Source organism: Papaver somniferum, chromosome 7, assembly GCF_003573695.1.
Source record: "Papaver somniferum cultivar HN1 chromosome 7, ASM357369v1, whole genome shotgun sequence".
Lineage (NCBI taxonomy): Eukaryota > Viridiplantae > Streptophyta > Magnoliopsida > Ranunculales > Papaveraceae > Papaver > Papaver somniferum.
In genome coordinates, this window is record NC_039364.1 from 90,233,266 (window position 1) to 90,248,129 (window position 14,864).

A 14,864-nucleotide genomic window follows, 5' to 3' on the forward strand; every position below is an offset into this window, starting at 1 on the left:
CTACACTTTTCTATCCTAGTCCGAGACTTAGCTATAATAGACTAGAAATCAAGACTCATAGTTTTGATCACAAACATTGACAAACATGCTTGATATAGAAACACATGCGAGGTCGACCGAGCTACGCTCTAACATAATGGCAATGGTTTTTTGAAGTAAGTGTAGGACTAACTAGTGGAACTACGTTAATTGGATGTGTAGCTGCTAGTTTAACTAAAAGTGTAACTAAAAGCTACACATCCAATTAGCATGTGTAACTAAAAGATACACTAAGCAGATTGGGTGTATAACTACGTGTTATACATGTAGATATTGTCATAATGTTGTTGAGTAAAGTGATAATTACACATAATGCTTAGACAAGGTAATTTCTTATGTGCAGCTTAAATCGGGTAATTTCTTGTCTACAGATTACACCATGCTAATTACACACAGGTTTAATTGCATATTAGACAAGGTAATATCCTGTCTGTCGTGACCTTGAGGTGTAAGTGCTAATTACAGGTAATGCTGTTGAATAAAGTGTTTGAGTGGTTGAATTATCAACATATATGTGATGTTTGTTCAGGCTGGGTTCTATTCTTTGGTTTGAAATATGTGGTTCAAGTGTAATTTATAGATATTTTTTGAATCCTTTGGTTTGGGTGCTCTGTTCTTATGTTCACAATTAGATTGATGTTTCAATGTGATTGGATTTCTCATCTTGATGATATCATTTTAGGTGCCCTTGTGTTTGTTGTTCTTTTGTCCAATTTAATATAGGTAATTTTGTATATATGTTATGCTCATTTTTGGCTGAATCTAACATGGCTTTAGTAACCTTAATCAACATCTTAGTTCAGATTCTATAGATTAGAGTTTTTCCCTTGTTAAGATTTTCTGAAGAGTCTTACAATAAGTAAGATGAATGTACCTAACCTCATTGTTATTGAGATGGTCACTGGTTAGTTGTCTATGTGTTACTTGAGATTGATATTTTCTATTAAATAATAAGTGTAGTTTTTTAATCTGGAACTGGGTTATACTTCTATAGATGCAGAAAGGATTAGTATGTGAATCCGATAGATGGATACTTACTTTGTTTATAAGTTAATTGTTGCAAATGGACTTTAGATATAGAGATGGGTTAGGTTTTTATACCTTTGATACAATTGAAGAGGTTGAAATTGGTAACCAAATGACAGTGATTGTTATAGTTTTTGAGTTGCTGTCTGCTGTTAAATGTGTCAGCAGAACAAGGTGATACCATGAAATGTTGTACTCTGGTTTACTTAAGTGGTTTATTGACATATTTTTTTGTTCTGATATTTGGATGCAAGTATGAAAGTTATTGCTAGCTGAGTAAATTTTTGCTAAATTTGAATTGTTTTAATGCAGTCAAGTTAAGATGTTTACTGCTAGGAGAAAGAATTCGAAGGAAAAATGTTTTGAACCAACTGAATTCGAGGAGTCAGTTGCTCCGGTTTATATCTCATTTTATTTTTTCCCTTGTGTGATGGAGATGTAGGTAGTGTGAGTGGTGGAGATATAAGTGGAGGTGTCAATTTAAGTGGTGGTGGTGGAATTGCAGAGTGTTGTAACTTGGAAAGCTAAATAGATGTGTAGCTACTAGATACACATGCTAATTAGATGTGTAACTTATAGATAAACATGCTAAAAGGATGTGTAGCTACTAGTTACACATGCTAATTAGATGTGTAACTTCTAGGTACACATGCTAATTGGATAAGATATAAATTCGATGTTTTATTGTATGTTTTTTTGATGCTTAAAATGTCTGTCGTCATTAATAGTTACCTAATCTGGAATGCCTTAAGTACATCTATATTTGCGCGAAGGAAAATCTAGTTTTGCTTTAGAACACAAGAGAGTCTGGCCCTGGTTATTTGGTCCACAGTACATTAAGATGATTGTATACCAACCCACGTAGTCTATTCTGTTTATTTTGACACAATTAAGAGTATTTATTACATTCTTAAGTCATCTAAACTGTGACTTGACTTGACCATTAATATTGACTAAGACCAAGACATACTATGACTAGTATTCCTAATAGCCCCCCCTCAAGTTTATACCGGCAGACACAGTAATGAAATTGAAACAACAAACAAATCAAACTATTTAAGATACAACAAAAGACTGAGAAGCAAAGCCTGAAAAATGAGTATCATCTTCAGGATTGGATGAAATATCCTCTGCAGCAGCATCAGCGGTAGACAGTTGAGAAAGTGAAATACCCAATAATTGTTGTAGCAAAGTAGTGAATGCAGGAAAACAGAGCCCTTTAGTGAATAAATCTGCAAGCTGATTTTGAGAAGCAACATGTTGAACCTTCAAGAATCCACAAAGCACCAAATCCCTAACCACATGATATTGAACTTCTATGTATTTTTTCCTGGCATGAAACACTGGATTAGATGCTAAGCAAATAGCAGAAGTATTGTCACAATTTACAGTTATGGGATAAGTAACTGAAATATGATATTCTTTAAACAAATTTGACAACCATTCTAACTCAGAAGCCACAACTGACAAAGACTTATATTCTGCTTCTGCAGATGATCTTGATACTGTAGGTTGCTTTTTGCTAGACCATGATATTAATGAATTTCCCATAAAAACTGCATATCCTGAAGTAGACCTTCTTGTATCAGGACAACCAGCCCAATCAGAATCAGTAAAAGCTGAAATTGAACTTGTATCCCCTTTTCTTAAAACAAGTCCTAAACCAATAGAGCCCTTTAAATACCTCAGAATCCTTTTAACTAAAAGTAGATGAATATCTGTAGGAGCATGCATGAATTGAGATACATAATTGACACCATAAGCTATATCAGGTTTTGTAATAGTGAGATACTGTAATCTACCTACTATAGTTCTGTATTCTGCTGCATTGTCTAATAAAAAAACCATCATTAATAGAAGCTATGGATTATTTTACTACAGGTGTGTTACAGGGCTTACAATGAAGCATATTAGCTTTTGTTAGCAACTCCAAAGTATACTTTTTCTTTGTGAGAAGTATAAAATCATTAGTCATAGCAGCCTCTACGCTCAGAATATAATGCAAGTCACCCAACTGCTTCATTGCAAACTAGGCACTTAATTTTTGAACCAAAGTACTCATAAGAGCATCAGAATTACCAGTGAGTATAATTTCATCCACATAGAGCAAAAGAATCATCACAGCAGAAGAAGAAGTATAAACAAACATTGAATAATCACACATTGACCTTTTGAAACCAAATTGAACCAAAAAAGTACTAAATCTCTCAAACCAAGCTCTTGGTGCCTGTTTTAAACCATATGAACTCCTTTTCAATTTACAAACATGATTTGGAAAGTTTGGATCAACAAAACCTTGAGGTTGAACCATATAAACATCTTCATTCAAAAATCCATGCAAAAATGCATTTGAAACATCCAATTGCTTAATACTCCAATTATTTGTAACAGCTAACACCAAAACTACTCTTACAGTGGTTGACTTCACTACTGGACTAAATGTTTCAGTGTAATCAACTCCATCTTGTTGATTATAACCCAAAAAAACTAACCTTGACTTGAATCTATCAATAGTACCATCTGCTTTTAACTTAATCTTATACACCCACTTACAACCAAGTATGTTCATATGTGGTTCCGGTTTTACTAAGTCCCATGTGTCATTATCTTTTAGAGCTTGATTTTCTTCTTTCATGGAGACTTGCCACTTAGGATGTTGTATAGCAGTTCTAAAAGTTTTTGGCTCAGAGGGTATATCCAACAAAGAAGAGAAAGCAACAGGAATTGGATGTTTAACTAAAGCAGAATGCATAACATGATCATGAAAAAATTTTGGTTTTGAAATACCTTTCATGGATCTAGTTACAATAGTACTAGAAAGAGCATTATTCATAGAAAAAGGTGGAATAGTAGGAGAAGAAGCAGGAATAATATCGATATCAGAAGATAAAGATTGTGAAGATGATGATGTTGAAGAATCTGAAAAATAAAATTATGTTTCTGAAAAAGTAACATTCCTTGAAATATGAAGATTTCTAAGAACAGGATCATAACATTTGTAACCCTTATGCATATAGCTATAGCCAAGAAAAACACACCTAACTGATTTAGGTGATAGTTTATCTTGTCTTGAATGTCCTAAGAAAGGATAGCAAACAGTACCAAAAACCTTGAGAAAACTATAATCAGGAGGAGTGTTGAACAAAACTTCAAAAGGGGACTTATATTTAAGAATAAGAGTATGAGTCCTATTTATGAGATAAGTAGTTGTTAGAAAAGCATCAAACCAATAAGACTTGGGACAAAAAGAATTGAAAAGTAAGGTATTTCCCATCTCAGTGATATGCCTGTGTTTTCTTTCTGCAAGTCCATTTCTCTCTGGAGTTTTTGGACAAGAAACTTTAATAGTAATCCCATTTTCAGTGAGATAATTTCCTAATGGACCTTTGATAAGTTCAGAAGCACTATCAGTTTGAAAGGATTTAATTTTGGTAGAAAACAAATTCTCAGTTAAATTTTTAAAATGAACAAAGCATTTCAAGACATCAGATTTTAGTTCCATTGGATATATCCAATGAAACCTGCTACAATCATCAACAAATAGAATATAGTATCTATAACCTTGCAAAGAGCAAACTGGAGAAGGTCCCCATTCATCAAAGTGGATTAAAGATAAAGGAGTAAGTGTATGAGATAAAGAGGTTTGAAAAGGCAATCTCTTACTTTTAGCAAGTTGACATGGATGGCATAAAGAATTTGATTTTGAAGAAGTAAGAACAATATTCTTAGAAGAATTAAGATGTTGAATAATTTTAGTAGATGGATGTCCTAATCTAGAATGCCACAACTCTGGAGATGCATTCAAAGAGGAAAAAGCATGATGAAAAGATGAAGAAGATATGGGATAAAGATTATTTATTATTCTACCTTTTGCTAAAACAACATCAGTGGACAAGTCTCTAATCTCATAGCCTTTAGGATCAAGTCTAAAATAACAATTGTTATCTGTAGTAAACTGACCTATAGACAGTAAATTTTGTTTCATATCTGGTACATGAAGCACCTGATGTAATTTGAAATTTGTAGTAGGAGTGCATAAATTTGAAGTTCCAGTTAAAGAAATAGGTAAGGACTTACCATTTCCAATGACAACATTACTTTTTCCCTTATAAGAAGAAGTATTATGAAGTAATGAAGAATCCCCAGTCATATGAGCAGATGCACCAGAATCAGAAAGCCATTGAGTAGAACTGGAAGGATCATCATTAGCAGACATAACACTCATATTAAAACCAGAGATATCCTGTGAAGTACTAGCACCGCCATTTCCACAATTATGTCCATGTGGTTGTTGAAGTGAAGAATCAGAAACTCCCACAAAACCAGTAGTTGGTGGCGGATAATACCTAAAGTGACAACGACTTGCATAGTGACCTTTCTTTCTACAAATTTGACATTCCGCTTGAGAGAAGTCATATTGTCCTCTTCTAGAATCACCATTGGATGAAGAAGCACCTCTTGTATCACCATTATTATTATGTGGAAATTGCACATTTTGTTTGGAACCATTATTATTCTTGTTATTTCCATAATTTGAAGGAGACCCATTTTTCCTCTTGTTCCCATTACTTTGATTATACCCTGAACCATTTGTATTTCTTCCATAAAATGCAGCAGGATTTTGAGCATCAAAAATAACAGTGCTATCTCTATTTTGATCACTAATCGATTGTTCATGAGCAATGAGCCTTGCTTTCAATTCACCAAAAGAGTAAGGAGTATCCCTATTTTGAGCAGAAATTACAAAGTTGTCATATTCCCTTCCTAATCCATTTAGAGCATGCATCAACAAATCAGAATCACTTACTTTTTCTCCAATAGCAGCCAGAGAATCTGCAATCTCTTTTATTTTGTGTAGATACGCCATTATAGTCAGATTTCCTTTCTTGATTCCAAATAATTGTGCCCTTAACATATTTTTCCTAGCAAGATATTGAGATCTAAAACTGGATTCAAGATAATCCCAAATTTCCCTAGAAGAAGTTAACCCAAATACATCACCAGAAATAGTTGTAGTAAAAGTTGCTTTTAAACAACCAACAACAAATCTATCCATTTTTCTCCAATGAACCCATCTTGGATTCAGAATTCGAACCCCATCAACTAAGATTATCTCCTGAGGTTCTTGGATTTCACCAGTAACATGTCCATACAAATCCGTTGTAATTAATATTGACTCAAACTGATCTCGCTAGAGGAGAAAATTTGAACCATCTAACTTTAATGAAACAAAGTTTGTGATATTGGTAAACGCGAAGTTGAAAATTCAGAGAATTACCAGATGCATCAGCGGAAGACATTGTGTCTGTGTGAAGGTTGTTGTCGACGTGATTAACTCTCTTACGACGCCTTTCGTAGGTAAGCATAGCAATATTAAACACCCAGATCAAAGATATTTCAAGAACTCAGATGTTCTTGATGAAAAATTCTTGGAAAAAGAAAATTTTGTTATAATTGATAGGTAATCAGCCAGAAAAGGTATTGAAAAAGATATTAAGCTTGATTGAAGAAATTTGTGTGAAAAAAATTAGGGTTTGGATCATAACCTATCTGATACCATGTGAATTATTAGAAACTAAAGAGAAGAAAAGTTTTGTATTAAAATTTGTTTTTCTCAATACACAGACAGTGTGTTTTCAGACACAATTAAGAGTATTTATTACATTCTTAAGTCATCCAAACTGTGACTTGACTTGACCATTAATATTGACTAAGACCAAGACATACTATGACTAGTATTCCTAATAGATCTTGTATCATTTTCAGCAAAATTGGAAGTTACTTTCCACGGACATTGAGGTCCTAACGTGTCTCAATTATACCCATTAGTTGGATTACGCAAATGAATTTCAACAGGAAGAGTAATAATTGGATTATAATAAGCTACGATTAGGTCATTCTTCTTTGACAAGTTCTCTTGTTTCGCCTAACACAAGAGCAAACCCTAGAGAAACCACAATTCCAATAAAATAGCCAGCTACTGCTCCGTAACTGACACAGACGGGCCAGTCCTACACGAGGAAGAGGTAACATTTAGGAATCAATAAAATTGACAGCAGAAACAAAGAACCGGATATTAAATAAGGTCGAACATGTGAGTTATAGTGTTTTTCTTTGACAATACATTTAATAACCTGCTCAGCAAAGCAGCAAAAGGCATAACGAATTCTGTGAACTGAATTTAAGATACTCTAATGAGCTATGCACTAATATTTCCTATGTAACTGAGAAGTTACCCAGGACTCAAGTTTCACTACTCTGAGTCTACCTTGAGGGAGTCTAAGTTGTAGTTAAGTTACGTAGTTAAGCACAAACATGATTTGAAGAGGGGTCCATCATGAATTTCCCAACTTGATAAACCAAAAATGATTTTCAATTCCAAGTGACTGCTAATTCATGACTATTATAAGAAGAAACAAATGGAGTACTACCCTACAGACTTTTAAGAAATTCTCAATAAGTAACAAAAACACATCCCTGACTGACGGACAAATAATAATAATTCTAAGAGCTGTGATCATCACCTGCCATTGCCTCTCCCAATCAAGTGGCATAGGCCAAGCTCCAAACCAGGCTCCAAGAAGAGCAGCATGAGATGGTATACAGATGATATAATCAATAACTCCACCAGGCCTGAGATTAGATTACTCTATTTTCAATATAAAATCGCAAAAAAGACTGCATACCTAAAATCACTCCAGGTTCTGAAATCTACAGTACCCATACCAATACAAGGATAAAAAGAGAAGGAAAAAAGGACAATGCGAAATAAAGAAGAGAAGTCTTACTCAGCATGTGCAAATATACGCTGCCAATCTTTACTTGATGACCCAAAAACACAAGCAGTTGGAACAACCTAGGCACAAGTAAAAAGGTCCAGGCAGTAAGCCATGTTTAGTATGGTAAAGTTAATACTTTACAAGCGAAAGAACTCAAACAGCAGAAGATCGCAGAAGTAATGTTACTATGAAAGAACAAAAAGAATCTGGAAAAAATAAGCTGCAGACTGCAGAGGTATACAAAACAATTATTAAAGAAGACAAGAGGGAGGGGGAAGGCAGGGAGAGGAAATTTCAGAAGCTTCCAATCATCTTTGACTACAGGAGTATTTCCATGTACATCTTTCAATCACTCAAATATCAACTCATTATTTTGTGTTTAAACAGCTTTTGCCTCTCATCGACATGAATAGTGTTGAAGAGAAACAACACATTCCTTGAGTAAAAGAGAAACAATGAATTCTTCTAGTGGCTTATTTCTGCCAACTGAAGTCTCCTTTATTGCCCTGAATAAACTACATGTGGAACAACTAGTAAGCAATTTCCACTTCTTAGCACAAAAACTTAATAAAAAATAGGAAGCCAAGAGAAAGTCGGGAATTTTGTACCCAAACTTCACAAAACCCAATCACAACTAAGAGTTTAAGAATAAAATAACCATCGCAGAATTTCAGAAGGGACAGAACAAGGGAAATGCATTGAGTACTCACGGTGAACAATGACATGAGAAGAGCCCAGTTAATTGTCTTTCCTAAATCCCTGTCCCAATGCAAAACACACACCTTAATCCATGAAGGAAAATACTAAAGACCACACATTACTAATTTTAGGCTCCACAATAATAATCTGTTACTCACTGAATCCCAATCGGTGCGCCCAACATAACACCGCAAAATGTCATTATCAGTGCCCCTGCAAGTTTATTTCAACATTTTCTTCGTAAACATAGTACGGAGATTAAGAACAATTCATACATAAACAAATTCCATTAGAAAAAGATGATAAATCTACCAACTAATTAAGGGAAGCAAAAAAAAAAAAATCATCCAGGACATAAGTCGGACATGAGCAATTCATGACTACCTTAAACTTTTCATTTCACATTTAGCTCATTGAAGCATATTTATCTAGCGCTTCAATCAAACAGCTTCAGTTCATGATTACCCGATCTTTTCATTTCACATTTAAGTAAAACGCAGATAAAATAAAAAACATGAATATGAACTGTATTTCAATAAAGAATCTCTAAAATTTCCGAACAATGTAATAGCAATCATAATATGGTTTATAACATACCAATGGGTAGACCAATCATTCCTCGCCCTACTGCCTTCCAGTACTGTTAATCAAACCACTAATAAGTCCCAAAATAACTTATCCATAATTCTGAAGGGACGAAAAAAGTCTAAAGAGGTAACTCTTGTAACTTACAGAGCATTGTTGAGGATCTTGTCGTAAGAGACTGTAAAGTAAGATCAAAATTGGACTTTGAACAACCTTTAAAATCCCAACAGAAACAAATTAGGTTAATCAAATTTAAAATGAACAATACGAAAGATGAAAAAGTTTAGTTTTAATTACCCAGAAGAGAATTAGGGTTTGAGTTGGATTAGAGATGAGATTAATAGAGAAAAAAATTTGAGCAACCCAGTATGTAATTGCTAATCCCAAAACAGAGCTTGAGTGTAATAAAAACGATGCAGAAACCGTAACGGAGTTGGGATGCCGGCCTCTGATAGACTGATTTGTGTCTGTTTTTTTCTCCATTTTTACTCTTCGAGTGTTCTACTCGTTACTCTCTACTTCAGAATAGGTACTCGTTGAGAGATCTCGGTGATTTCCAAAGGGGTGGATGGATCTAGCCCAAGTTTGCTCTCCAGTTGCACCAAACGAGAGAAGACTAAAGCTGCCAAGTCGAACTCCAGTGAGCACAATCCTGAAGACTGGTAACACAAGTAACATTCAGTTTGTGCATTTGAAGGCAGCAATCATCAAAAAATAATCTAGTTTAGTCACTTGATTAAGATGATTGACGAGAAACCCTAGTATCGGAAAACAATCAATACATCATTCGTTTTGATTTTCTTCAATATCAAAATCTTAAAGCATGCTAAAATTATTGATTAAAAATACAGCTGATTAAATAGAGTAATTTTTTTTTTTATGCAAAGATGAAGAATTTAATTAACCATAGTGGAATGAATTGTCTGACAATATCCGAGACCGAATGAAATCAGGGAGGCTATCTAACCAGACCCTGTTAACTCTAAAATTTCTGCTATGTTTTGCAAGAACATCAGCAGGTTTATTACATTTCCTAGGAACAAAAGAGCATTCCCATCTATTAAAAAAACAAAGCTTATCCATAGCGTCCAACAGAATAGTTTCACTTTCCAAGAGATTCCTTGTGCAACATTGTTTATATAACCTTCAATACTTTGCAGATCTGTCTCTATAATGATGTGTGTAATCTGCAATTCCAAGTTCCATGTAACTGCCTCATAAAAAGCTAAACACTCTGCTTGCTCCAAGCTCCTTATTCCTGCATAGCATTTGGTGAAACTGCCTCTCCAGGTTCCTGCAAAATCACGTAAGATCAAAGAAATGCCAGTTAGTCTTGTATTTGAGTCATATGAAGCATCACAATTAACTTTAATAAAGGAAGCTGCAGGTGGTTTCCAATACTGCCTCACAGGCAAAGGTTCTACAACTAAAGTAATGTGGTTAGATTGTCTACTGTAGAGGTTTTCCAAGTACAAAGAAAAGCTCAAAGCTTTTTTTGCTACTAATTGCGGTTCGATCTTCAGCTTCTGAAAGTTAATATCACATCTTATGTTCCATATTGTCCAAGTCACCACCATTGTCGTACAAAGCCAGTTATTAGGTAGACTTTGCTGCATATTCAGTCCAATCCAACTTTCAAACATGGCCCCTATAGTAGTGTGGATTTCAGCTAAAACAGTTGACCCTCCTGGAATGAGCATCCATACAGCTCTTGAGAAGTGACAAGTGAATAACACATGCATCATTGTTTCATCATGTTGATTGCACATAGGACATTGTCTGTTGATATACTGGCAGTTCCTTGACAACCTGTCTTTTGTAGGCAATATATCAAGTAAGCACTTCCAGAAAAAATGCTTAATCCTTGGCCATATATTAATACTCCAGAATTCCTTCCATTTGATATTAGTGCCTTGTACTGTAAGAGAAACTTGCACAGCACCCAAACTTTGTTCATGTAATTTGTTGTAGGCTGACTTAAGAGTGAAATTCCCATTGTTAGTCATCTTCCAAACTAACTTATCTTCAGCACTATTTGGTATTCTCATACCTAAAATCTTATCAGTTGTAGATGCATTAAATAAGTGTCGCACCAGATCATCATTCCATTGTCTTCTGTCATGAAGTATTAGCTCATGTACCCAAATATACGACTCACTGTCTGCAATTTCCTCTTTTGGTATTGGAGGATGATCAAGCCCTATCACCCAAATATCCAACCAGATTTTTATCTTAGTTCCCTTGCCTAATCTCCACTGACTATTTTTCTTTATGAAACCAATCTGCTTTTGCATACCATTCCAGGACCAAGAACAATTCAATCTTGTATTAGCATGAAGAAGACTGGTACAAGGGAAATATTTAGCCTGTATAGCTTTCCCCCACTGTGTATTTGTGTTAGTGCAAACCCTCCAAGCAGCACGTACTAACAAACCCTTGTTCAAGATTTTCAGATTTCTAAAACCTTGACCACCACAGTTTTTATGCAATCCCAAATTTTTCCACGAGATAACATATGCACCTTTTTTATCTTAAAAACCCCACCAGAATTTTCTTTGAGCTGCTTCTATCTTGTTGAGGATATCAATTGGGATTTGAAAGCAACTCATTGAATAAGTAGGTATTGTATTGGTAACATGCTTGACCATAAGAGATTTTCCACTTTGTGACATAGTCATGCCATCCCATACAGTAAGATGATTATTAACTCTGTCCAAAATGTGTGAAAAACTTTCTTTTTTGTTTTTACCAATGATGAGAGGTATGCCCAAATAGCTTTCATCTGCCTGCATCTTGGGGACTTTCAATCTTCTTGTTAATATAATGCAAAATCTTTGAGGCATATGAGCACTAAAATGAACACTGGGTTTGTTGAAATTTACCATCTGACCTGAAGCAGCACCAAAGTCTGTGATAATCTTCAACACATTGTTGACATTGTGGAGATCAGCCTTCAAGAATAAGAGACAATCATCCGCGAAGAAAAGATGTGAGATGGAAGGAGATGTAGGTGCTATTTTGATACCTTCAAGCATCTGTTGTTGTTCAGCCTTTCTCCATAGCTATGATGAATAAATAAGGTGATAAAGGATCACCTTGACGTATTCCTCTTGATGGTTGATAAGCAGCACAGGGAGCTCCATTCAATAAAATTGAGATTTTAGTGGTTGTAATACACTGCATAATGAGATTACACCATTCAAGACAAAAACCCATTTGAACCATTACGTCCTTGATGAAAGGCCACTCAAGCCTATCAAAGGCTTTAGACATATCCAATTTTAGAGCTAAGTATTTGTCATCTATCTTCTTATCCTTCATTGTATGCATAATTTCTTGAGCTAGTTGAATATTTTCTGTGATCTGTCTTCCTGGTACGTACGCTGCTTGAAGAGGAGAGATTATCTTACCCATTAATTTCTTCATTCTGAACGACATAATCTTAGAGATTATTTTGTAAGATGTATTGCATAAAGAAATAGGTCTTAGGTCAGATGGAAACTGTTTATTTTTTGTCTTAGGGATTAAAGAGACATTAGTAGCATTTAAACTCTTAAGTAAGTAACCTGTACGGAAGAATTGCTGCACCATGTGAACAACGTCTACACCGACAATATCCCAATGAGATTTTAAAAATCCTGGTGGAAAGCCATCAGGGCTAGGTGCCTTCCATGACTTCATACTCTTCAAAGCTTTAAAAATTTCCACATCATATGGCATGCGCATCAACTCCATATTGTCTGTTGCAGTGATAGTAGTTGGAATACTTTGTAATATTTGATCATTTCTTTCTGGTGTGGTAGTTGTATGCAGAATCCCATAATGTTCAATAAGTAATTTTTCTAACTCACTTCTTGAAATGCACCAATGTCCATTTCCATCCTTCAAAGCCACAATATTATTTCTTGACCTTCTTTTGTTTGCCATTGCATGATGATGTTTTGTATTCCTATCCATCTCTAGATAATATTCATCTCTTGTTTTTTGCCCCCAAATCTCACTTTGTACTTGATTCCAATGTTCAATTTGAGTTTCCAACTGTTGAACCTGGAATGTTGTATTGTTGTCTTGACGACCTTCTTGAACTGCTTCAATCTGTTGATGAAGTAAGAAAATATTACTGTGTATATCTCCAAACTTTTCCCTATTCCACTTAGATATAAATCTTCTTGAAATGATAAGTCGTTTAGATAACTTATAAGCATCTGACCCATTTATCTGATGATTCCATGCAGCTTGCACTTCATATTTTAATGAGTCATCTCTTTCGTAGCATTGGAAATATTTCCAATTTCTTTTCGTATCTTCATCATTATAAGAGGAGTCAAGCATAATGGGACAATGATCTGATCCAAGATGAGGCAGATTAATAAGCTTTGCATCAGGGATATGAATGACCCAATATGCATTTGTCAGTGCTCAGTCGAGTCTAGATCTACTAATTCCAGTACCATGTGTTAGAGCATTGCTCAGTCAAACTCGCATGTGTTGCTATCTCAAGCATGTTTGTCAATGTTAGTGATCAAAACTATAAGTCTTGATTTCTAGCCTACATAGCTAAAGGTCACAGACTAGGATAGAAAGTGTAGTTGAGCTCAATAACTCCATGGTAATCATCATACAAGACGAAGGACTACTCAAGGAACTGGTGGATCTTCATCGACAAAAAGGTATGTGGAGACTTGAACTTATCTGTCACTCAAAAGTCTATCTATTTTATCTCCTACTCTTGAGACAAAAGTCGTTTTGATATATAAACTTTCTGAAAAAGCGGGGGTCCAACAACACCACCCAATATTTTGCTTAGCAATCTGTATGGACTAACTCCGAAATACTTTGCTAGAGAATCAACTAGACAGTCAGACTCAATCTAGATAAAAGTATCTCAAGGAGTTAATATCTCTCTCTTGTTTTTGATATTACTCAAGCTTATAGAAATCAGCGAGTCATAATCAAACACAAGGAATGTTTGGACGGTACCAAAGACCAATGTCCAAGGATCAATCAATATCAATCAACAACCGAAGGTCGGATTTCCAATTGATGATTACAAACGCACGACCTATATTATTTCAATTATATAACAAATATAATGCGGAAATAGAAATAACACAGACACCAGAATTTTGTTAACGAGGAAACCGCAAATGCAGAAAAACCCCGGGACCTAGTCCAGATTGAATATACACTGTATTAAGCCGCTACAAACACTAGCCTACTCCAAGCTAACTTCGGACTGGACTATAGTTGAACCTCAATCAGTCTCCCACCGATCCAAGGTACAGTTGTACTCCTACGCTTTTGATCCCAGCAGGATACTACGCACTTGATTCCCTTAGCTGATCTCACCCACAACCAAGAGTTGCTGCAACCCAAAATCACAGACTTGATAATAAACAGATCTATCTCACACAGAAAAGTCTATCAAAGGATAAATCTGTCTCCCACAGATAAACCCTAGGTTTTGTTCCGTCTTAAGATATAAAATCAAGATGAACAGGAACCAATTGATAATCTGGTCTTATATTCCCGAAGAACAGCCTAGATTAATCAATCACCTCTCTACAATCCTTCCTGACTACACAGGCGGTTTGTCGAGGAATCACAAACAGTGAGACGAAGATGTTTGTGACTTCTTTATCGTGCCTATCGGAGAACTCTCACGATCTCAAGCCAATCAATCGATTGTACTCGTACGATAGAAGATGCGAGATCAGATCACACAACTACGATAAA

At 35.2% G+C, this 14,864-nt stretch overlaps 1 protein-coding gene across 2 annotated transcripts; it reads right to left on the reverse strand.

Annotated features, from left to right (window-relative positions):
* Positions 1-6,630: 6,630 nt before the first annotated feature.
* LOC113297846 (uncharacterized protein C1450.15-like) lies at positions 6,631-10,245 on the reverse strand. Of its 2 annotated transcripts, XM_026546420.1 has the most exons (9): positions 10,034-10,245; positions 9,426-9,787; positions 9,276-9,341; positions 9,141-9,183; positions 8,702-8,756; positions 8,555-8,603; positions 7,854-7,921; positions 7,590-7,698; positions 6,631-7,076 (listed from the first exon to the last, which is right to left on the reverse strand). In XM_026546420.1, exons 2-9 carry the CDS (start codon positions 9,609-9,611, stop codon positions 6,960-6,962), a joined length of 693 nt encoding a protein of 230 aa, XP_026402205.1. In that variant the 5' UTR covers positions 9,612-9,787; positions 10,034-10,245; the 3' UTR covers positions 6,631-6,959. The 2 variants fall into 2 exon arrangements, with proteins under 2 accessions (XP_026402205.1, XP_026402204.1); XM_026546419.1 differs by having other exon boundaries at positions 9,426-10,245.
* Between the last annotated feature and the right edge of the window lie 4,619 nt (positions 10,246-14,864).